The sequence below is a fragment of the Rhinoraja longicauda genome, chromosome 9 (genome assembly GCF_053455715.1).
Source record: "Rhinoraja longicauda isolate Sanriku21f chromosome 9, sRhiLon1.1, whole genome shotgun sequence".
In the NCBI taxonomy this organism is placed as follows: domain Eukaryota; kingdom Metazoa; phylum Chordata; class Chondrichthyes; order Rajiformes; family Arhynchobatidae; genus Rhinoraja; species Rhinoraja longicauda.
In genome coordinates this window covers 55,576,722-55,600,429 of record NC_135961.1, presented here as the reverse complement: position 1 = coordinate 55,600,429, position 23,708 = coordinate 55,576,722, and the positions used below count along the sequence as shown (strand labels likewise).

Below are 23,708 nucleotides of genomic sequence, written 5' to 3'. Positions count from 1 at the left end.
GGCTGAAGAATGGTTAATGGAGTGTAATACAGATAGTACTCCAAAGACGTACAGGTATGTAGGTTAATTGGCTGGGTAAATGTAAAAAATTGTCCTTAGTGGGTGTAGGATAGTATTAATGTACGGGGATCGCTGGCCGGCACGGACTTGGTGGACCGAAAAGGCCTGTTTCCGGCTGTATATATATGATATGATATGATGAAGTGCGAGGTGTTGCATTTTGGGAAGATAAACTTGGGCAGAATCTTCATCGTGAATGGCAGAGCTCTGAGGAATGATTTAGAGCAGAGGGATCTAGGAGTGCAGGTACATAGTTCCTTGAAAGTGGCATCACAGGTAGTTAGGGTGATCAGGGCGGCTTTCGGCACATTGTCCTTCATCAGTCAGAGTATTATAGACGTTGGGAGGCTAAGTTACATTTGTACAATTTTAATTGGTGTTGTACAACTGTCACATTGGTGAGGCCACATTTGGAGTAGCATGTTCAGTCTTGGTCACCCTGTTATAGGATAAATGTTGTTAAGCTGGAAAGAGTAGAGATGATTTACAAGGATGTTGCCAGTACTTGTGGACCTGAGCTATTTGGAGAGGTTGAACAGGTTAGGACATTATTTTTTGGAGAGCAGGAGGATGGGGTTGATCTTATAGACGTGTATAAGAGCATGAGCGGAATGGATAGGGTAAATGCAGAGTAGGAGAATCAAGAACCAGAGTACATAGGTTTAAGGTGAGGGTGAAAAAATAAATAAGAACCTGAGGGGCAACTTTTTGTTTTACACAAAGGGTGGTGGGTATATGGTAGGCCAGGGTTGAGGAGCTAGCTAATCAATTTCAGCACTAATTTTTCTGGTGTATATTTAGGGCTGAGATGTGAAATTCCTTCACTCAGAGGATGATGAACCTGGGGATCCTTCATTCTGGGGGCTGTAGAGGCCCAGCCACTGGGAACGTGAAGGAGGAGATGGATATATTTTTTGGACCCAAGAGGCATCAAATGTTATATGCAAAGAATGGAAATGTGGGACTGAAATACACAATCAGTAATGAATGGTAGCTAGGAAGAGATGAATAGTTTATTTTATTTTATTGTTTCTATTTATTTTACTAATAGTGTCCTGTTATCAAAGACACCCAACTGTAACTCAACAGGTCAAGTTGCATTATTATGAAGATAAACACATTTTGGGTTGGGACTTTTCTTCAGACTATAAACTGTGTTGGGAGGCACGGTGGCGCAGCGGTAGAGTTGCTGCCTTACAGCGCCGGAGACCAGAGTTCGATCTTGACTACAGGAGCTGTTTGTACGTTCTCCCCGTGACCTGCTTGGGGTTTCTCAGAGATCTTCGGTTTCCTCCCACACTCCAAAGACGTACAGGTTTGTAGGTTAATTGGCTTGATGCAAATGTAAATTATCCCTAGTGAAGGATAGTGTTAATGTGCGGGGATCGCTGGTCAGTGCAGACTCAGTGGGCCGAAGGGCCTGTTTCTGTGCTGCATCTCTAAACTAAACTTGAAGTATCCCAACCCGAAACCCAACACTGAGGTCTTGGCAAAGTTTGTTTTTTCCTCTTTATAAATTGGCCTGATCTGCACATGACCAGCCCAGTATTCCCTGCAGTGCCTTTTGAGTGATCTTTTAAGCCTCCTATCTGAAAACAAACTGCTACAAAAAAAAAACCCATACAATCAGAAGGATTACAATATTTCCAGAGATATAGAATCTCAAGATTCCAAAGAATGAGTTGTAAAAGTGTAGCCTGCATCGAAAGAACAAGGCAGACAAGTTCAAGGTATGACCCATTTCAGGAAAAAGAAAGGCTTGTGGGGGAGAGGGAGGGGGCAGGTGGTTGTTTAACGATAACGGAGCTAGAAAGTCACATTTGTGCTTGTGGCTGCACCACACACTCCGAAACAAGTGCTTTGAAACAAACGCCTTCAGATTTGTCAGCTAGATTGGATATTTTAATTTTTTTTTAGAAAAACAATTTTCAGGAAAAAAACATTACAATTTGGCAGAAGTACTCAGCAAATTCAACTTCATTAGCTTTTAATTTAACAGAACAATCAGAGACTTGATGCACATCACGGGTAACACACAAACAGCAGTAAATTTCGTGCACTTCCATCAAAAGATCAGGGAAATGAAGTACAGACCCTACACTGAAAACATGTTTAAGGAAATATATTTCTCAACACATATACTTCATATTTATATATTTTCAAATATGCTGAAAAGAAATTTGTTTCATTAAAGAAATCCTGAAATGCTAATCAAGAGGATAAAGGCCCTTGCACATGTACAACTCCCCTTGTTGGGAGCATTGTGCCAACTTAATCAGGAGAGAGGGGACAATCCCGGCAGCTGCCACTTTAAAAGAGGTGCTCCATATTTTCAATGAGATGTGTAAAACATAGAATAAAACACATACACTGTAAACATAAGGGAATGAAAATGACATATAAAATAAACCTCAAAAAAGCTGAACATGAAATGCATGGCAATAAATGATAACACAAGTAAACATTTCTGTCCTGAATGCAACCATGCTCTTGGCAGTCAACGGTTTATGTTGACTGCAGATTAGAATTTCATTGTGAAACAAACTCCTGTGAATTTCTAATAGCCTACATATTTAAAAGCATGGTGATTTGCTGCGTTGATCTGGACTCTTGTGGCTGCTGAGGTTTGTGAGGAAGAGTTCTACCGCGTGGGCACTTATGACAGTGGGACTCCAACTATATAGAGTCCAGGTTTCATTGTTAAATGAACAGCTGTTTCTGTGGAAGCCAGCATCTTTCGTTCCCAGCCTTCAGTTTCCCTCACAAGACCCAAGTTGAAGATGTGCAATGATCATGAAGGGGAAAGGCTGCAGACGTCACACACACTGAAGCAAAGTGACTGGAAGTGAAGATGTAAAAACATACAAAAACAAAAGAGAAACACAGTTGTAACCAACCTTTTCAGGTACATTCTATTTAATCTTCAAAAATGGGCATTCCCGAAGTATTGCACTAAATAACATCTCATGTACTGTAACATGGAATGCAACAATACACCAATAATGTACAGTAACTATGAACAGGAATCAGAACCAGCCCTTGTTGGCAGCTGATTTTACTTAATAAAAATATGTTCAAATTCTATCTGTGTTGGATATTCTACGTCTATAGTGGCACTAAGTACTTTTTCAAAAGGAAACTTATATTCTACTGCAGCCAAATTTGCCATTAACTCTCACAGTCATCCCAATCCAGCTCTTCCTCCCATTCCATTAACCATGCCAACAATGCCATCTTCTTCCCTTTGGTTTCAACTAGATTTCTGCCAGGATAATAGTTTGCTGTTGTTGCTGGAGTTGTTCCTTGAAGAACAAGGGGAGAAAAATACTTCCATGGTCCTCCAAACTATCCTACAGACAGCATCAATTCAACAACAGGATCTGGTTATCTAGGCTGGGAGTTAGCACAATAAATAACGTATATTTAATCTGGCACCATAATACTATTATTGAGAATTACGGTTTTTGTATCATAGTTATGTGACTCCAAACCAGTGATGATTAATTTATTTTAAAAATAGTTGTTACTGTAGCTCAAAGGATTTGCATTGTTGACAATTATCTATAGTAGGTGGGGGTACAATAAAATTTAATTACAAAAAGCTTTTTGAAGGAGTAACGACACAGGGAACATCTGCATCAAATGAATCCAAAATCAACTAAAATCATCAGCTAAGACAAAAACCACACCCCAAAATGTTATTCATTTAACCAGTCTTAGACAGAAACTGGCTTCATCCATTATCGGCAGATATAAATCAGCATCAATCAATCAGCACTGACCACAAAACAATATCATCCAAACTCATTGCATCCAGCCAGTGGACACACACCATTATCTAACATTGGACGCGAACAAATATTATCTGATCAGAGTTGACAATCTGCAAACCATTATCACCCACCTAGCTCAGTACATAAACAAATAATGTGCAAATTAAGTTATTGAACCAGAAATAAATCATTATTTGGATTCTCTATGCAATACTTTGCTACATGTTTTTATCCTCTTGTTTTGCATTTGCTGGCATCCGGAGCGAATGCAGTATTACATTTATAGTTTTAATGGGTGAAACACTGCCAGAGACAATAGCACAAAACATTTGGCGTGTGAAATAACACATAAAATCCAGCACTGCCCCTTGTTCCCTGCTCAGGTCCCACACTGTGCACCAACCCACAGCTACAGTAGAAAACACCTTCATGTTGCAAGTTTTCAGTTTCCTCCTCAGTTTAAAGCAATGAGACCGAGGGAAAGAGTTTATGAGTTGTGCTAGGAAACAGCAATACTCAAAGATGAACCTCCTGTCCTGCAGAAATAAATGAAGAGGGAGAATCATCTGTGGATAACCTCCTTCCAGCTGAAGTATTTAAGTAACGTTGGATCGAGGTGTTCAGAACTGGTACCACTTCTTATCTTTGCACTTTAACATCATCTGAAAAGGAAACACATAAACACTAGTGGAAGGATGAAGAGGGAGAGGGAGGAAGGTGTATGTAAAAGTTACCTAAAATTAGTAAATTCAACAAGTCTAATCCCACTTTCCACACTTAGTCCTCTGCTGAGTAGGTCACAGGTTGTCACGTACAAATCTCAGTACTTGTGACAAGTGTTTCTGCCTCTGCCACCCTTTCAGGCAGAAATTTCCAGTTTCCTATTTTCCTTTGGATGAAAATACTTTTCCTCATCTCCCCTCTAATCTGTCAACCAATTACTTTAAATCTATGCCCCTGTTATTGATTCTTCTCCCAAGAGAAATAGATCCTTTCAATTTGCTCAAAATAGGACACGTCGATTATGCCTCCTCTTAGCCTCTACTGCTCCAAAGGTAATAACCCTTGCTTATTTAATTTTTCCCTCATAACATTCCAGTCTCCGGGCAACATAATCTTAAATCCCTGCAGCACACTTTCCAATGAAATCAAATCTTTTTTCTAATATAACAAGCAGAGTACTTATACATTGATCGTTCTATTGTTATATATGGATCCGGCAGAAACTTGCTGCTCTAATTTTCAATTATTCCACGCAAAGAAAAGTGGACTGCATGCCTTTCTGACAATCATATTGACATGTGGAGCTTTCCTTATGGATCATAACGGAATGATGTTTAAGGGCAGACAAGACCCTGATTTATGACAAACGGCATCTCAACACCAAATCTTGTCTGTGAAATTGTGCACCAATTATTGCCAGGTATTGTACAACCAGTAAATAGGATACATGGTGTTATGTGATGGGACTTTAGAGATATGGCAATGAATCAGGCCTTTTGGCCCACCAAGTCCAAGCCAACAAGCGATAACCCCGTACATTAGCACTATCCTGCACACACCAGGGACAACTTATAATTTTACAGAAGCTAAAGCAGGCTAGAGAGCAGAGAAGGTAATGGAGGGGATTGAGTGAAACAAAGATATCTCTAATATGGTAAAGCTGGATGACCTAAGGTGGCAGCTAAAATCAGATTAAGCTTCTTTGTCTGCGTAATGCATTGCTAATGGCAAAACTGAATGACATGCTCAGCAGGCCAGCCTGCACAAAAGAGAAAGGAAAACTGCCAATGTGGCGGCAGGCAGAAATGACTCAAGGTCAACAGGAAGCTCAGAGTCACTGCTGCGAACAGTTTAATTCACCAACTACTTTAACTCAGCATCCCACTCTGACCATTCTGTCTGTTCCCTCCTATATTGTTACTAGGCCCAAAAGCTTGAAGAACAATGCTATATCTGTCTGGGCCTGTTGCAGCCTTCAGGAATCAATGTCAGATTCTTTAGCTTTAGATAATTTGCTCGTTGTTTGCATCAGAACTGGCCTTTTCCACCTGCCATTGTTTTGGTTCAGTTTTTCTTTTTTGTCGTACTGCAGTAAAATTGTATATTCAGAGTTGATGATCAAAGGTGTATCAAAGACGTTACTTTGAAGAATCTTTATTACTTAATTACGACTAAGAAAAATTATATTGTATGGCCATTATTGCCTTGTTGGATAGTGTACAAATTGGCTACTGCATTTGACTATATCACAAGTAGCATTTCATTGGCTATTAAGTGTTTCATATGTCCTGGACCTTGAAAGTTACTCTGCAATTAAGACCATTTTTAAATGCACGAGTCTGGGGAAACATTGGTCTTCATGGTTGAGGTATGAAGGGACACTTATTGGAGTATTCTGCTTGGCACATTGTTCAGTAAAATGAAAGCAATTTGTTTCTATTGATAAATTTATGATAAGAGGAGATATTAGATAAAGATAGAAGTGGATGGTAAAATTCATCTAAGAGAAAGAAACATTCTGACAACTGATGGACCTAAACACAATTCAAATTTCAATGTGTAAAATGAAAACATGTACTGTTTTTGCAGAAATGACAGAACAGATCTTATGTCATTGAATATTTAACCTTTTATTATGGGGTGGGGAGAAGCGTAAAGAAGAAATAGATAAGAAGGTATCCATGATGGAAACGCCACTAGTTCCTATTTAATGATAAAAAAGTATCGACATTAGATGGCACCGACCATAACCACAGATACCCCCAGGCACTTTGGAGACAATGAATTACTTTTGAATTGTCGTGACTCAAGTGTTCTACATTTGCAAACTTAGGTAAACTGGAATTAAGAGATAACATGAGGACACTCTTGCAACTAATGAGCAGATCTTACCTCATGAGCATGTTTAGAGAAAGTATCGGCACTGTATAACATGGCCGCCGTTCGTTCCTCCAGCTCACTTAGTTTCTGCCCTCTTTCATCAAGTGCTATCCTGGCCCTTGCCAGCTCTCCTGCAACACCAGATGCTGCTCCTTTGACCCCTTCAATTCCACCAGTCCCTGGGATGTGCTGGGCCAAGCTTCTCGAGGCTTTCCCTGCTACAGATTCACCAACTGGTGTAGGAAAGAAAATCACATTTAAAAGAGAAATCAAATGTAATTCTGAGGTTAAATGAAATACATGAGTTTTGGAAATGGCAATGTCATGTTCATAAATCAAAATTCAACGTATGCTTTGTGCTCTAAATTCATTCAATAATCACTAGGATTTTATACACAACCCTAATGGTGCTGATCTCTTTCACCTTTGTTTTTTCCTATTTCTCCATTATAAAACTTACAAACCAAAGCAATCTAGGAACAGACAATTTACTTACCATTTCCCCCCACTTGAAAGCAAGGAAATCACTGGAGCCTTGGACAATCCATTTGACAGCATATACGTAAGGAGTAATATTTATGTGCACTTTATGTTTGTCAATATGCCATTGTACTTACAAAGCTCTTCCCTGTCCAGTGATTGGGCACCACCACCAAACAACCCTTTAAAGAACCCCCTGTTTGGAGCATCTGGTGTTTCCACAGGGGTAAACAGCTCTCCCAGCATTTCCTAGTAAAAATAATATTTAGAAATACCATTTTAATTTTTTAAATATAAAACAAGAACCTGCAGTATAGATAAAATGTTACATTTCTAACTTTTGTCATTATTAAGCCTTTATTTTACTGGTGAAAATAATCTGACATTCAGACTTGCCAATAATGGCAAAGTGTTCTATCCTACCAAATCTAAACATGGCATATTTTAAGGTAAGCCTTTACCACTTTGAGTAGAGTAAGCAGCATTGAACTGTCTGAATCCATTTTACACGCAGCAAAGATTGCACAAAACTCCTGAACATTATTACACCTACACCATATTTAAAAAGTCCTCCGAAAATAATGATTGCCTTAGAAGGTTTCAATTGAATGGGGGCGTCAAAAATCAAGAATGATTGTGAATGTAGCGGGAACATAACAATGAAATTGTTACTTAATGCAGATAAATGGGTCCATTAATGCCATAATGCAACAAATACATTTACGACAGTCAATGATAATAGATAATTAGACTATAATAGTGCAAAACCAAAATCTGAAGAGTAACCAAAAACACAAACAGAATAGAAAAACAGATCACAGTTGCTGAATTTGTGGTCAGTGTTGCGCAGTGTTCAAGAGCATGATGGTTGATGGGATGAAGCCGTTCTTGAATCTGGAGGTCACGGTTTTCAGGGCCCTGAACCTTCTTCCTGATGGTAACAGCGAGATCAGATCGTGGCCAGGGTGGTAAAGGTCTTTGATGATTTTAGATGCCTTTCTCAGGTAGTGCCTCCTGAAGATTCCTTTGATGATGGGAATACCTGTGATGGACTGGGCAATGTCTACCACTTTCTTCAGCTTCTTCGTTTCTCGGGATTCAAGTTACTGAACCAGGTGATGTTGCAACCAATCATTATGGTTCATGGATCCAGTTTCATGGATCCTCAGTTTTTCCTTCTTGAAGTCAACAGTCAGCTCCTTGGTCATGTGAACATTGAGAGAAAGATTGTTCTTGCACCATTTAATTAGATTATACAGTCCTGTGGAGCCATAGCAGAAGCGTCCACGTCGCAGGGCTGGAAACTGGAAGTATCCTGAGCTAATTCTGCTACCACCATCATCTATTGTACAAGTGATGGCTCCCACTGATTGTCGCCGGAAGCTTGCGCCCTTTCCAGGACGGACGATGACAGTGATGTAACATTTGAAACATGGATGATGTACACGAAAGAAGAAGAATACAGTCCTGTACTCTGACTCATCATTACACCATTAGTGCAGTGTGAGAATTAGACTGTCCTCTCACACAATTACTGCAATGCGTTTTTTGTCTGTCACCATTAATTCAGTGCAAGATCTGGACTGTCCTTGAACTCCATTAATACAGTACAAGGTTTAGTATGCCCTGAAGAACATTAGAGCAATGCAAGCTTTACACCATTTCCAAACATAATTGGTGTGGTGGAGACGGAAACCCTGAATGAGATTAGAAGATTAGGATGGAAGAGTTTGCAAGGAAGTCTTGAATGGATGCCCTTAATTTTTGGCATTATCAGATTTTCAAAGCCTTAAGCTGGGATTCTATCTGCCTTGACCCGACCAATTTGAGAGTCAAGCCAGTAAATCTGATCAGATTAACAACAAGCTAAGCAAAGCCCTTTTCATTTTAAGCGAAACAACTGTAGATACTAGAAATCCAAAATAAAAATAGAAAATGTTAAAAATAGCTCGCAGGTTAGAAAGCATTTGAAATAAAATGTTAACTCTTTTGGTCCATAATGATTCTTTTGAAACTTTAATTCTGTTTCTGTCTGCAGGCACACCCTGATCTGCTGAATATTTCCACACTATGTGTTTTTATTTCACCGCATATGGCAGTCGGGATGTATCCTACGGGAAGAATCTGTGGTATGCAATTATGTTTATACTGGTCAAGTGTGACTTCAAAGTCATAAAGAGCTTTGAGGAAGCCAGATGCCATCAGCCATTGTTAATAAAAGCAGTCCTAGGATTGAAAGTACAATTCAGGCAAATATAAATGGTGGAAGAACTCTCCCATTTAAATATCTGCACAAGAGAACCATTAGCATGTCTAACTGAAGAACAGTTACATCAGCATGGTAGTAGATCATCTGATGACCGAAACAATTTTCAATTAATGGATGCCAGTTAAACAAGATTCACATTGACTGCTATGTACCATACTCCAGTTTTCATGTGATGGTTAATCGTGGAGAGAGTAAGCAGCTTCAAATTCCTAGGCATTAACATCACACAAGACCCGTCCTGGGTTCAGCACATGGATGTAATCATGAAGACAGTGCGCCATCTTAGAGAATTATTTCTTTCTTGGGGAATTCAAGAGATTAGGTATGTCTCCATCCCAAACATTCACACATGCAATGTTGAAAGTGTTCTGACGGGTTGCATCATAGCCTGGTACGACAATTCCAATGTATAGGAATACAAAAAGTTGCAGAGTAATGGAGCCTGGTCTATCGCGTTCATCGAAAGCATTACGTGAGGCGCTGCCTCAAGAAAGTGGCAACAATCATCAAGGATCCCTACTATCTGGCCCATGTGTTCTTCTTGTTGCTAAAACAGGCAGCAATCAGGCCTTAATTCCCATACCACCAGATACAGGAACAGCTACTTTCCTGAAACAATCTAATTCTTGAACCAACCTGCACAGCCCTATCCCTAGGCCAACAATGGAAGAATAGTCCACCTCTTGCAATACCATGGACTATTTTTTTCAAAACGTTTTTGCACTATTGCTTTATTTTTTGCAGTCTTCTTTCTTTTAGAAATGTAATATACAATGTGTGTATAATTAATGTTTAATTTTTTTGTGTGTTTGAGTCTATGTGCCTGGAATGCTGCTGCATGCAAGATTTTTCAGTATACCTGCTCCTCACCCTACTTGTGGATGTCACAATAAATTTAGTAAGATTAAAGGCATGGTCTCTACTTGGCTCACATTTCACACAATGTCCTGTGTAAAGGCAATATGCACCTCCCTAAAAGCAGACTGTCTGGCTCAGTTCACTTTCCATTTCAACCATGATCTGCACCTTTTTTTATCTTAAGACATCCAAGTATTCCAAGATGCCCCATCTGCCTGTGTTTGGCCCATATCCCTCAAAACCTTTCCTATCCATATACTTGTCCAAATGTCTTTTAAATGTTGTTATTGTACCTCCCTTATTGAATTCCCCTGGCAACTAATTCCATATATCCACCACCTTCTGTATAAAAAGGTTGTCACTCAAGTTCCTATTAAATCTTTCCCCTCTCACCTTAAACCTATGCTCTATAGCTCTTGATTTCCCCCACTCTGGGAAAAAGACTGCATTCACCCTATCTATTCACCTCATGATTTTATACACCTCTGTAAGATCACCTCTCAGCATTCTGCACTTCAAGGATTGGGCCTGCCCAATCTTTGCCCATAGCTAAGGCCCTTAAGTCCTAAAAAACAGCTTGGTAAATCTTTTCTGCACCCGTTCCAGTTTAATGGAATCTTTCCAATAGTAAAGTGGCCAAAATGGAACACAATACTTGTATAGTTATAACATAACGACCCAACTTTTATACTTAATTCCCCGACTGATGAAGTCAATGTGCCAAAAGCCTTCTTCGTCATCCTATGTACCTGCAATGCCGCTCTCACAGAAGCATGTACTTGTACTCCTTGATGCTTATGTTCTATAACAGTTCCCAGAGGCCTACCATTCCACTGTGAAGGATCCGGCCTGGTTTGACTTCCCAAAATGCAACACCTCACACTTATCTGAATTAAACATGCCACTCCTCCCTCCCCCACTGGACTCCTATCTGCCCGTTAGCTCTCCTCACCAATATCCACCTTTTGCCTGTTAATTCTTGCTACATCTCTCCCTCGACTCTTTATACGGCCTAATTCCCCTCTACTCTTTGTCTGAATGAAGAGTCTTGACCCGGAACCTGTCTGTCCATTTCCCTCCACACATACATGATAAGATGGCACACAAACAGAGAAATACGAGTGATATTGGCATTCTAATGTCAAGACTGCTTTCAATGTTTAAATTATTTCAAAGATTCTTACCTGTAAATTCTCACATGTTCCCTGACTGTAGGTGATGCGCTGGATCTCAGTGGGTGAAACCAGATACAGTGCTTGCCCGTTATTGGTGAAACAGAAAGTACGAGCTATTCGCATATCGGTCAGTGGCAAATAATTGACGTCCAGCAGTGGCCTAAGACTTGGCAAGCTTCAAAAGAAAATCAGAATATTCTGGTTCAACATATAAGAATGGTATTTCCTGGATAAAGTACACTATACAATAAACAGTTACTTGGATCAGATATCCCACCACAAACAGTGGCTCACAACTGGGAACTCCAGCTGGTCAACAATGCAAATATGTTATACAATACACACACACCTATTCTAGAGACTTGGCTTTCTAAGTTAAGCTGTATGTTAAATTAAGAAAACTGGGAGAAGAGAACTGCTGAAATCTTATATTAAAAACTGATAAGTTCAAGTGTTGCTAAAGTATTGATGCGAAAGAGAGTTATGAATTTTTATTCTGGTAAATAAGCAAGACAGGGCTCCTTTACTGAATGCAAGTTCAATGGGACTGGGAATAAAGCACATCTCTCTTGTCAAGAACAAATACATGCGGCTTCTGCTAGAAGAGCACAAGATTTGATTTTGGACCCTATGCAAGTCAGTGCATTAGTGAGGCCGAGTAACACAAAAGCAAAAATAAATGTTGATGCTGGAAATCTGAAAGCAAAAAAATCCTGAAATAGTCAACAAGCCAGACAATATCTGTGGAGAGAGAGAAGCAAATGTTTCAGGTTAATGACCTTTCATCAGAACCAGGAACAGTTTGAAATCAAACATTTTTAAGTTGTAGAGGGGGAATGGTGGAGAGAACAAAAGGAAATGTCTGTAACAGGGTAGAAACCAAGAGAGACTAGGAGGCTGGCCATGCCGCTGCCTGAATAGGGTGGTGAAAGTTCACCAATTGCAAATAATCTGTTTGTAGGAATTGTAATCAGGCAATGAATGAAGCCAGATGAGAATGAAAGGAGAAATAAATAATGCTGGATCTGTGAAGTCTAGAATACTGCAGTTGTTGCAAATCTGAAATAAAAGTGAATGCTGAAAATACTCAGGTCAGGCAGTATCTGTAGAGAGAAAAAAACTGAGCTAATGCTGCAAGTTGATGACCGTTCATCAGTAAAGACGGTTCTGAGACCACATTGAAAGGCTGAATATCTACAACTGTTTAATTCAATATTGCATCTTTCGGCTGCACCATGCCTCGTTGGAAAATGAAATAGAGTTTTAAGAGTTTACGGTAGGCTGTGTGGCAGTAGAGTAAAATGACAAATATGGTGGCCAGAGTTCATGGGGAAATTAAACTGATAGGCAATTAAATGCTCAGGATTACCCTTCCGACTGAGAGAGGCGTTCTGCAAAAGTGGTCACCCAATCTGCATTCGATTTCTCCAATGTAGAAGTTTTTTTGATCTGATTTTAGCTTTTGAATAACTTGAAAGTTTAACCATTTCTTTGACTATATGCACTGTCCAACCTGTTCAATATTTTCCAGCATTGTTACTTATTCAGAATGATTCAGAAGGTGGTCACCTTACAAATCAGAATCTGCAGAGAGGGGGAATGGGAGACAATGGGCTGCTGTTTATTGGCAAGGTCAAGGTCAAGGGTATATACGAGGAGGTGTCTGAGAGTTGTCACCTAGCCTCAGCAAGGTAAAGGCCAGACTGCCAGACACAACATTGGCACCGCTCCTATATGTTGGTTTGGGAATGGTGTCGAGTGAGTGGAAGGCTGCGTGTTCGGATGGGGATGAGACTGGAGCTGGTGAAGGGACGGAGATGTCAAGACAGTCGATGTTGTGGGGGCAGTCAGAAATGAAAAGGTCAAGATAAAGGACGTTGGTGTCCAGGAGGAAGAGGAGTGGTGTTGGAGAAGGGAAAATGTAATTAATGGGGGAGATGGGGTGGGCAGATACACCTTTCCAAAGAAACAGACAGAGTAGTCATCAACAGATGGAAAGCACAATGTCATGGTGGGCTTGGAACTCATTGGGGTGTGGGTGCAGGGGTAAAAAGCTGAGGCCTCTGCTGAGGACAGACAGCTCATCACCAGAGGGGAAGGTTGGATCATTACAGCAAGATCAAGAGTGCCAGGCAGATGCCAATGAGTACACCAGGGTCACAATTCACCTTTGACTTTTGTGAAATCTTTTGGTCCAGCAAGGGACTTCAGCTGGAGTCACATCTGGGGCACCATGTGAAATTTGGTTTATAGGATGAGGGTAGAAAGAACTGAGGAGCTAAATGGTCGGGAGATTCAATAGTCACACATGTGATTTCAGGGTAGTATGCTGCTTCCATGGTGGTAGAGTCAAGAGGTAACTGAGCAGGTGCACAGCACTCTGAGAAGGGTGGTTGAAAAGCCAAGGGTCATGTACTATGACAAAAAATGAAACCGCTGATGTATATTACAAAAAACCAGGAGATTAAAAACAAGAGAAATGATCACAGCTGCTGATAGTATGCAACAGTGATTCCAAAAAAAAAAATAGTCGCATAGTGCAAGAGGGAAAGCTTTTGATTCCTGAGCACAGAGTCTGGTTCCGAGAGAGTTTTAGATCTGTACAAAATGATGGGGTTGCATCTCAACAATATCCTGACTGAGAGGTTTAGTGGTGCTATTGGGAGAGAGGGTGAGGACCTGATAAGAAAGAGGCAAAATAGGATATGGGAATTCAGAATTCAATAAATAAATCTGAAACACAAAGGATCAAAGACTGGATAAAGGAAATAGTTTGAAATAAAACAAAGTGCTGGAAATACCCAGCAAATCAAGCATACCTGTGAAGAAAAAAAGGTCAATGTGTCATATCAATTACCTTTCTCACTCCTAGGAAACGTTAGAAAACATACATGTTTTCAAAACAGGCGGGAGTGGTGCAAAAAAAAGGGATGTCTATGATAGTGCAGAAACCATGAGGAAATGGATGACTGATTGGTCAAGAGTGTTTTATTGTCATTTGTCCCAGATAGAACAATGAAATTCTTACTTGCAAAGCACAACAGAATATGTAAACATGGTACACTGTAAACAATGTAATGAACGAGAGAAAAAAAAAGCTCAGTGTGTCACATATACACACATATAAACATTGCACAAAAAGTAAGGACATTTTGTGTTTGGTAGATTATTTCTTTGTTGTAACAATGCTTCTTGTCAATAAATCTTATACCGTTGGAGAGCCTGTTTATTTCCCTTTTAAATGGTGCCACATTTGTAAGGAACATGCATTTGTGGGATGAGCAGCAGAGCTGAGTATGTGGGTTGCGCCCATGAAAAATCTGCCAAATCTTCTCTGCCAATGCCAAACAGCTTATTCTGCCATTGACTCTTGTTTGGTGTTGTTTGGTGGATTGGATGATTGAAGTCTGAAGAAACAAGACATATTGGCAATTTAACAATTTATTCATTTAATAAACAGGAGCCTCAGTAGCGTGTGGAAGAACCATACACAGCCACAACAGCCTGGTACCTCCTCCTCATGCTGGTCACCAGCCTGGTCACACACTGTTGTGGGATGGCATCCCATTCTTCAACCAGCATTTGTCGCAAGTCAGCCAACGTGGTTGTGTTGGTCACTCTGGCACGAACAGCACGCCCAAGCTGATTCCACAAGTGTTCAATGGGGTTGAGGTCAGGACTGCTGGCAGGCCATTCCATCCTCTCCACTCCCAAATTCTGGAGGTAGTCTCTGAGAAACCCTGCTCTGTGGGGGCGAGCATTGTCATCTTGGGGGATAGAGTTCGGTCCCAGACTGTGGAGATATGGGATTGCCACTGGATGCAGAATCTCATCTCGATATCTCTCTGCATTGAGATTGCCTCCAATGATGACAAGCCTCGTTTTTCCAGTGAGGGAGATGCCGCCCCACACCATCACACTGCCTCCACCAAAAGATGTTACTCTATCGGTGCAGCAATCAGCATAGCGTTCTCCGCGTCTTCTCCACACTTTGACCCTATGATCCAACTGCCGTAGGCAGAATCTGGACTCATCGCTGAACATAACGTTCCTCCACATGTTCAGGTTCCAGTGCACGTGTTGCCGACACCAGCGCAAACGGGCCTGACGGTGAAGGGCAGTCATGGCAGGCCTCCTGGCAGGCCTCCTGGCAGCCCTATGAGACCGGAGATCGGCTGCGTGCAGTCTGTTCCGAATTGTCTGGGCAGAGAGCCGTCGGCCATATCGTCCTGCAAACCTTGACTGCAAATCTGTAGAAGACAGCCTACGGTTCCTACGTGCTGACAGGGTGAGGAAACGGTCTTCTTCGGGTGTCGTCTTCTTGGGACGCCCACTTCGCGGCCTATCTCTGACATCCCCTGTTATATGGAACTTGGCCTTCACTTTGGAGATGGTACTAGGGCTCACTCCAAATAATGCCGCAACTTGGTTTTGCGGAACACCAGCTTGAAGTTGCCCTATCGCACGGGCCCTATCCAGATCAGTCAAATGTGGCATGCCGATTCTTGGAGCAGACACCTACTGACCACTGTAGCAGGGCCCATGCTCACAGATGCTGCCAATCAGGTGCCAATCAGGCACCTGATTGTCAGCACCTGGGGGTACCAGAAGCTCAAAACAAGAGTCAATAGCAACAGCAGAATAAGCTGTTTGGCATTGGCAGAGAAGATTTGGCAAATTTTTCATGGGCGCAACCCATATACTCAGCTCTGCTGCTCATCCCACAAATGCATGTTCCTTACAAATGTGGCACCATTTAAAAGGGAAATAAACAGGCTTTCCAACGGTATAAGATTTATTGCCAAGAAGCATTGTTACAACAAAGAAATAATCTACCAAACACAAATTTCCTTACTTTTTGTGCTATGTTTATATATATTATATATATAGTTGGCCGACAGAGGCTTGCTTTACAGCATCTGTCTGGCACAGGCAAAAATAGAGGGGAAATGAAAGATGATGATCTAAAACACAAAAAGACAAGAATTGAGATGCAGAACACAACAGTTGCTGGAAATCTGAAATAAAACAAGCCTGGAAAATCCCAGCAGGTCAGAAATTGTGGCAGTGCTTGGTCATATATACTTAATGCGTCTAGCAAATAAAGCCGATGACCTAAGGATACAAATGAACCTGTTGAAATATTATATGATTTTGTGGCTTTTGTTGAAAAATGGCTTAAAGCCGAACTAGATAGGCAGCTCAACATTCCTCACTGGATGATTTCCAGGAAAGGTATAGGAGGAAAATGGGAAGGGTTACAGCATCATTGGTTAAGAAACAAATTGCATTTGTGAAGGAGGGTGATTTGCTTGGGAGATCAGCAAAAAGAAACAATATGGGTTGAAATGAGAAATAAAAAGGATATTTGCATTACTAGGAGTGTATGATATGCCCACAAATCGGCAGAGGAAGCCCACAATAGAAAGAAGAGCAAATATCTCAACTGTGCTTTGAGGCACAAGGGACTGCAGATGCTGGAATCTTGAGCCAAAAAACAAACTGCTGGAGAAACTCAGCAGATCAGGCAGCTTCTCTGGAAGGAAATGGACAGACAGATTTCAGGTTAGGACCCTTTTCAATTTAATGGAGTAGAGGGGAGATAGCTGGTAGCAAGATGCGAGGGAAAGGTATGAGCAAGAGCGGCACAGTGGTAAAGTTGCTGCCTTACAGTGCCAGAGACCTGGATTCAATCCCGACTATCTGTATGGAATTTGTATGTTCTCCCTGTGACCGCATGGGTTTTCTCTGGGTGAAAAGAGCAGGAGGGTGGGGCCAGACATGGGATCAGAAGAGGTTTGGGAATGGCAGTAGCATAGTAAGAGGAAGGGGGCTCAGAGAAGAAGTGAGTGTGGGATGGTGTTGGGTGGGGGGGGAATGTGGTGTTTAGTGGCAGGGAGGGTGGTGGGAACCAACTGCATAAGCATTGGAGTACCAGCCTGGAGGTGGCTGAGGAACAGCGGGGGATACATTGACTAGTTATTCTGGCACTTCCCATAAACAAAGCAAAAACAACATGGCACAAACAATCTTATCAGAATGATCCCAGGAATGAGTAGGTTAACATATGATGAGCGTTTGACGGCACTGGGCCTATATTCGCTGGGGTTTAGAAGAATGAGGGGGGACCTCATTGAAATGTACAGGATAGTGAAAGGCTTGGATAGAGTGGATGTGGAGAGGATGTTTCCACTAGTGGGAGAGTCTAGGACCAGAGGTCATAGCCTCAGAATTAAAATACATTCTTTTAGGATGGAGATGAGAAGGAATTTATTTAGTCAGAGGGTGGTGAATCTGTCGAATTCTTTGCCACAGAAGGCTGTGGAGGCAGTCAGTGGATATATTTAAGGCAGAGATAGATACCAGCAGGGGGCGCTGCACGATGGCTGCCTCGCCAACAGTCTGTCTGTTTTTTCGAACTCTTTTTGTTATTATTGGTAAGTTTTAAAAGTTTGTGTAAATGTTCTCTGGTTTGTTTTATGTGGGGGGTGGGGGAGGGGGTCGGGGAAACTGTTTCTCAATCTCTTACCTTGCCGGAGATGCAATTGCTTTCCGGATCGCATCTCCAGTTGCTCTACGGCCTAACATTGTGGAGCTGGAGGCCTTGCCTGGGACTGTCTTTGAGCCCCACTGCGAGGCGTGGAGTTACTTTCTGTGCGTGTGATCCCTTGCCTGAGATCAATGCTCCAACCACAGCCTGCGGACTTTAACTCCGCGGAGCTCGCAGTCTCGGGTTGAGACCGGTCGGGAGCTCCAAAGGCCGCACGAGGTTCGATAGCCCCGACCCGGGGTCTCATCGCCTGGCACGGGGAGCTGAAATCCCTTCCCCGATGCAGGAGCTGGATCGCCCTGACGAGGAAGGCTCGCCGATGGCTACGGGAGTCAAGATCGTCCTGTCAAAGGAAGGTTATAGGCCCCCGATCGCTGGAGGACAAAGAAGGGAGAGATTGAACTTTTTTTCGCCTTCCATCACAGTGAGGAATGTGGAGGCGTCACTGTGGTGGATGTTCATGTTAAAATGGGTTTTGTGTGTCCTGTTGCTTTTTGTTGTTAGGACTGTATGGCAAATGAAGTTCCTCGTATGTTGCAAAACATACTTGGCTAATAAAGTATTATTGCGAGTCTAGATTCTTGATTAGTACGGGTGTCAGAGGTTATGGGGAGAAGGCAAGAGAATGGGGTTAGGAGGGAGAGATAGATCAGTCATGATTGAATGGTGGCTCAGACTTGATGGGCCAAATGGCCTAATTCTACTTCCATCACATGATGTTATGAGCAGCTGGGACAATAACAGGTTACAAAGCAGAGAATATGCTGAATTCTTGACACCTATTTGAGTGCCTTCTTAATCTCTGCGTATCTAGCCCAACAAGGCAGAGCTGTGATACTAGACGTAGTTTCAGAGAGCAAACCTGCAAATGGAGAAGTTGGCAATGAGAAAGCATCTTGGAGGCTGCCATTATAATTCAGTTTGTTCTAGTATTGTTAAAAGACAGAGAAAAAGTGCCCTAGCAGTGTTGTTAGCTCAGCTTTAGGGAACTAGGTTTTGTTTTGATCTTGGGTGCTTTCTATGTAGAATACATATTCTCTCTATGACCATGTGTGTTTTACCTAGAGGCCCAGGTTTCATCACGTATATCAAAGATAAGTGGGTTAATTGTCTATTGTAAATTATCCCATCTTGTCAATCTGCAAAAGGAAAAAAAAATCAGATGAGGGGAGTGGATGAGCATGCAGCATGCCAGGTTTATAAAGTAATAATGAATGGAACTGATAGGATTGTTCTGCTGATGGACCAAATGCCACCTCTTGCATCACACTAAGTATAATTTTTAATTTTGTTATCACTAATTTTACATGGCTGAGATATGACGTCAAAATTGGACTGGAAGAAGCTATGTGAATGTAAATTAGTTTCAAGGCAGTGGGAAGCAATCAAGGAAGTTATTTATAGCGAGTATCCCCCAAAAAATAAACTTGAAAACCTCAATCCTTAATCCAGACAACTTCAGCAGGTATCAAGGAACATACAGAATAGAAGGCAAATGAAAAAAAGGTTATGATGGATAGACACAAAAAGCTGGAGAGAAGGAATGGGTGATGTTTCGGGTCGAGACATGTTGGGGGAGTCCAGAACAAGGGGCCACAGTTTAAGAATAAGGGGTAGGCCATTTAGAACTGAGATGAGGAAAAACTTTTTCAGTCAGAGTTGTGAATCTGTGGAATTCTCTGCCTCAGCAGGCAGTGGAGGCCAATTCTCTGAATGCATTCAAGAGAGAGCTAGATAGAGCTCTTAAGGATAGCGGAGTCAGGGGGTATGGGGAGAAGGTAGGAACAGGGTACCGATTGAGAATGATCAGCCATGATCACATTGAATGGCGGTGCTGGCTCGAAGGGCTGAATGGCCTCCTCCTGCACCTATTGTCCTACTGCCGCGGGACTTAACACCGCCCGGCGCGGCTCGGCTGCGGGACTTAGCTGCGCACGGCTCGGCCGCGGGGCCTTCCATCACCCGGCTCGGCCGCAAGACGTTTCAGCTCCCGGTGCGGCTTGGCCGTGGGGACTTCCATCCCCTTGCGGGGACTGTGCGGGTCGGTCGGGGACGAGCTGTCTGTCCGTGGGCGTGGGGAAGAGAGTGGAAGTTTTGTTGCCTCCATCACAGTGAGGGGGTGTTTGGAGTCACTGTGATGGACGTTTGTGTTGGGGTCATGTGTCTTGTGTTCTTTTTTTTTGTGTGACTGCTATGTAATTTCGTTCGGTACCTTGGTACCGAATGACAAATAAAGCTCTGTTGTCTATTGAGACCTTTCCCACTGAGTTACTCCAGCATTTTGTGTCTATCTTCGGTTTAAACCAGCATCTGCAGTTTCTTTTTACACAGGTTATGATGGATATCCAAAGCTCAATACTGCAGAAAGCCTAAAAGAGGTGTGAGTGAAAGTAAAAAAGGAAATGAGTAAGGCAAAGATGTTGCATAAAAATAATTGGCAGGAAAACGCACAGATGTTCCATAAATACATGAAAGAAAACAAGCTAAAAAAGCAGGATATGATAATACTGGAAACCGGAAAAGTAACCTTGCATGTGAAGGAAGACTCTATGTTCTAAGTTCCCACTTAGCAGAAAAAAATATATAGACATTGAGGAAGAATGTCAAGCATTACAAATGATTAACACATAGAAAGGACAAATTAAACGGTCAAGGATCTTAAAAGAGGATAGGTCACTATGCTCAGGTAAAAACGTATATCAGGCTCTTAGGGAAATCAAGAATGGAAACAGTGTGGCCAATACTTTTTGGGTACTGGCATTATTCAGAGGACTGGAAGATTGCCATTGTGCTGCTGTTGGGTATAAAGGGATAAAGCAAGTCAGCAAGTCAACCCAACAATGGTGCGATAAAAATAATGGAAAATAAATCAGAAATTACATTTGGAAGAGCTCAGGTTAATAAGCATGAACTTGTTCAGGGAAGATTGTCTCTAATTACCAAATTAATTTTTGAGGGGATTTAATAAGGAAGATCCATGAAGTAGTTTTATGAATTTTCACAAGATGCTTGTCTTGACCTGGAGAGTAAATGCTCACGGGATACAAGATAAAGTGAGTGATATTATATTAAAAAAAGGCTCACTACAAAAATAAAAAATATGTTAATTTCATTAAAATAGATTCCTGATGATCATTTCAAGAGACAATGGACTGAGTGGGGAGGGTGCATTAACCTACACAGTTCATTTATTGGCTGGCATGGCATGATTGGCCACATAACCTCTTTTCTTACATAATTTTTTAATGAATATGCACATTATGTTAAATGTGCACTTCATACAGCACGTGTTGCTTCCACACATGTACCTTGTCGATACCAAGTATATATTTGTACTGATCTTTATCTATATTACCTATACCAGACCCATTTTCCTCATACAAATTACCTATAGAATGTACAAACACATAGACACACACCTGTCTACAGAATGTATTATATGGATCTAACCTAACTGAGCTATATTCACATTATCTGACCACATTCTCTATCTCAGAGAGCTAAGGCGAGCTGGGTCATTGAATATATTCCTCAGTGATGAATATTCATGGTAATTGGTGCAGACGTGCGGCATAGAAAGAATAGGCCTTGTGGCCCATCTTGGTCTTGGGTCCGTCCACATTGCAGTATTCTGCCTATATAACCTATAAAATTAACTGTAGATAAAAAAAATCCATCTGCAGTTTGAATGTATTCAAGGACCCAACTTCCCACAGTTCTCTGAGATAGAGAGTTTCAAAGGCTTATAAGATGAGAAATTCCTCCTCCTCCTCATCTCCATCTGAAATAGGTCACCACTTATTCTGGAATTATGCCCCTCAGTTTATAGATGCCCCCATAAGAGGAAACATCTTAGCATATATCTCTGAAACACCCTCAGAATCTCTTGCGTTTTAATTAAACTGTTGCTCCTTCCTGTTTAATTGTTTCTCCTAAAACAATTGTTTCTCATAAAACAATACCTTTATTCTAGAATGCAATTTGACTTTCTCTGAACTGCACGTACACCTCTCCTTAAGGAGCATTCCCAGATATCTCACCATTGCCCTGTACAGTTGCAGCAAACCTTTATTCTGCAATTAGGGTCAACATTTCACTTGTCTTCCTCATTACTTGCTGTTTTTAGCCAGCTAACTTTGGCTTCACTTACGAGGACACCAGATCCCTCTGTACTACAGTATTATGTATTCTCGCTTCTTTTAAACAATATCCCGCTTTTCTATTCATTACAAAGCTGTTAACTTTACAGAGGCTCATTATCCTACAAACCTGCACATTAATGGAATATGGGAGAAAACCGGAGCACCCGGGGAAAACCCATGTGGTCACAGGAGGAACGTACAAAGTTTATGCTGACAGTATACGTAGCAGGATCGAACCCTGGCCTTTGGCATTTTAAGGCCCTAACTATGTACCCACCTCACGAGTTGCTTGCACATCTTTTAGGTGTATTGCTATAAAATTTGGCTCTTTTGTCTAAATCGTTAATATTGAACGCAAATGGCTGTGGTTCTAGCATTGATTTTCTTAGTACGAGTTACAGATTATATACCTGAAATTGATCCATTTATTCTGACCTAGTTTTCTGGGGGTTAACCACTCGAACCATGCTTATATTTTTTTATCAGCAATGCCTTGAGCTCTCATCTTGCACAGTTAATTTATGTGGCACCTTATTAAATGTCTTCTGAAGATTTAAAAACATTACATCCATGAGCTTCCCTTTTAACTATCCTACTCATTATTAAGATTTATTAGTTGTTTACTAAGGTACAGGAGAACATTCAGCCCATCTGGTCCACATCAACCAACATCAGTCTCATTCCCTTTTTTTGACTCTCTGTTGCACCACAACTTATTCAATTTCAAGTGCCCACCAACTCCCCTTTGGTTCTTTATGGCACTTAATTTCACTATGGTGTAATTTACAGTGACAATTAATCTTTTGGATGCAAAGCAAAACTACATGGCATTAGGGAGAATACAGACAGCATCTCAGGTTAGGATTGTACCCAGATCCCTGGAATTGTCAGGCTGGCAGCAATGATGCTGCATCACCATGCTTGGTAAATATCCTCTAAGAACTACAATAAATTTCTCAAATATGATTTTTCCTTCATAAAATCATGTTGTCTCTGTTTGACTATGTCACAGTTTTCTAAACATCCTGCTACTATTTCTTTAATAATAGACTCCTCAATTTCCCAATGACAGATATCAGGCGAACTAACATACAATTTCCTGCTTCTGGTCTCCCTCCTTTCTTGAATAATAAGAATGCTAAAAGTGATGTCTGTTCAAATTCTATGGAACTTTGGTAGGCCACACTAAAATGTGCACATCTCTTCCAAAATAAGTACACCATTTGGCATATACGGTATTTTAAATACATTTCTTGTATTATTTGCATGTTCTCTGGACTAGACCCACAGCACTTGATACACATCCAATGAAGCAAAAACATAATCCCCAATGGATATGGCTTGTATCAGATTTACAATATTAAATGTAGTACTTGTTCCAAGTTACGTGCTGTAAAGCAGTACAAAAAAGATTTACAAGAATGTTGCCAGGAATTGATGCACTGGGTTATAGGGAGACGTTGAGCAGGTAAGGATTTCACTCCTTGGAGCATAGGAGACTTAGGGTAACCTTTTAGA

At 41.3% G+C, this 23,708-nt stretch overlaps 1 protein-coding gene across 2 annotated transcripts in view; it reads right to left on the bottom strand.

Moving 5' to 3' along the window:
- Positions 1 to 1,952: 1,952 nt before the first annotated feature.
- The window catches only part of stxbp5a (syntaxin binding protein 5a (tomosyn)), a 188,598-nt gene continuing 166,842 nt past the window's right edge, over positions 1,953 to 23,708 (bottom strand). For both annotated transcript variants that reach the window (XM_078405529.1, XM_078405530.1), the window contains 4 exons: positions 11,508 to 11,673; positions 7,334 to 7,445; positions 6,729 to 6,949; positions 1,953 to 4,495 (listed from right to left, as the gene is read on the bottom strand). In XM_078405529.1, the coding sequence (XP_078261655.1) occupies positions 4,454 to 4,495; positions 6,729 to 6,949; positions 7,334 to 7,445; positions 11,508 to 11,673 (541 nt within the window). In that variant the 3' untranslated portion in view covers positions 1,953 to 4,453. The remainder of the gene's footprint in view (positions 4,496 to 6,728; positions 6,950 to 7,333; positions 7,446 to 11,507; positions 11,674 to 23,708) is intronic.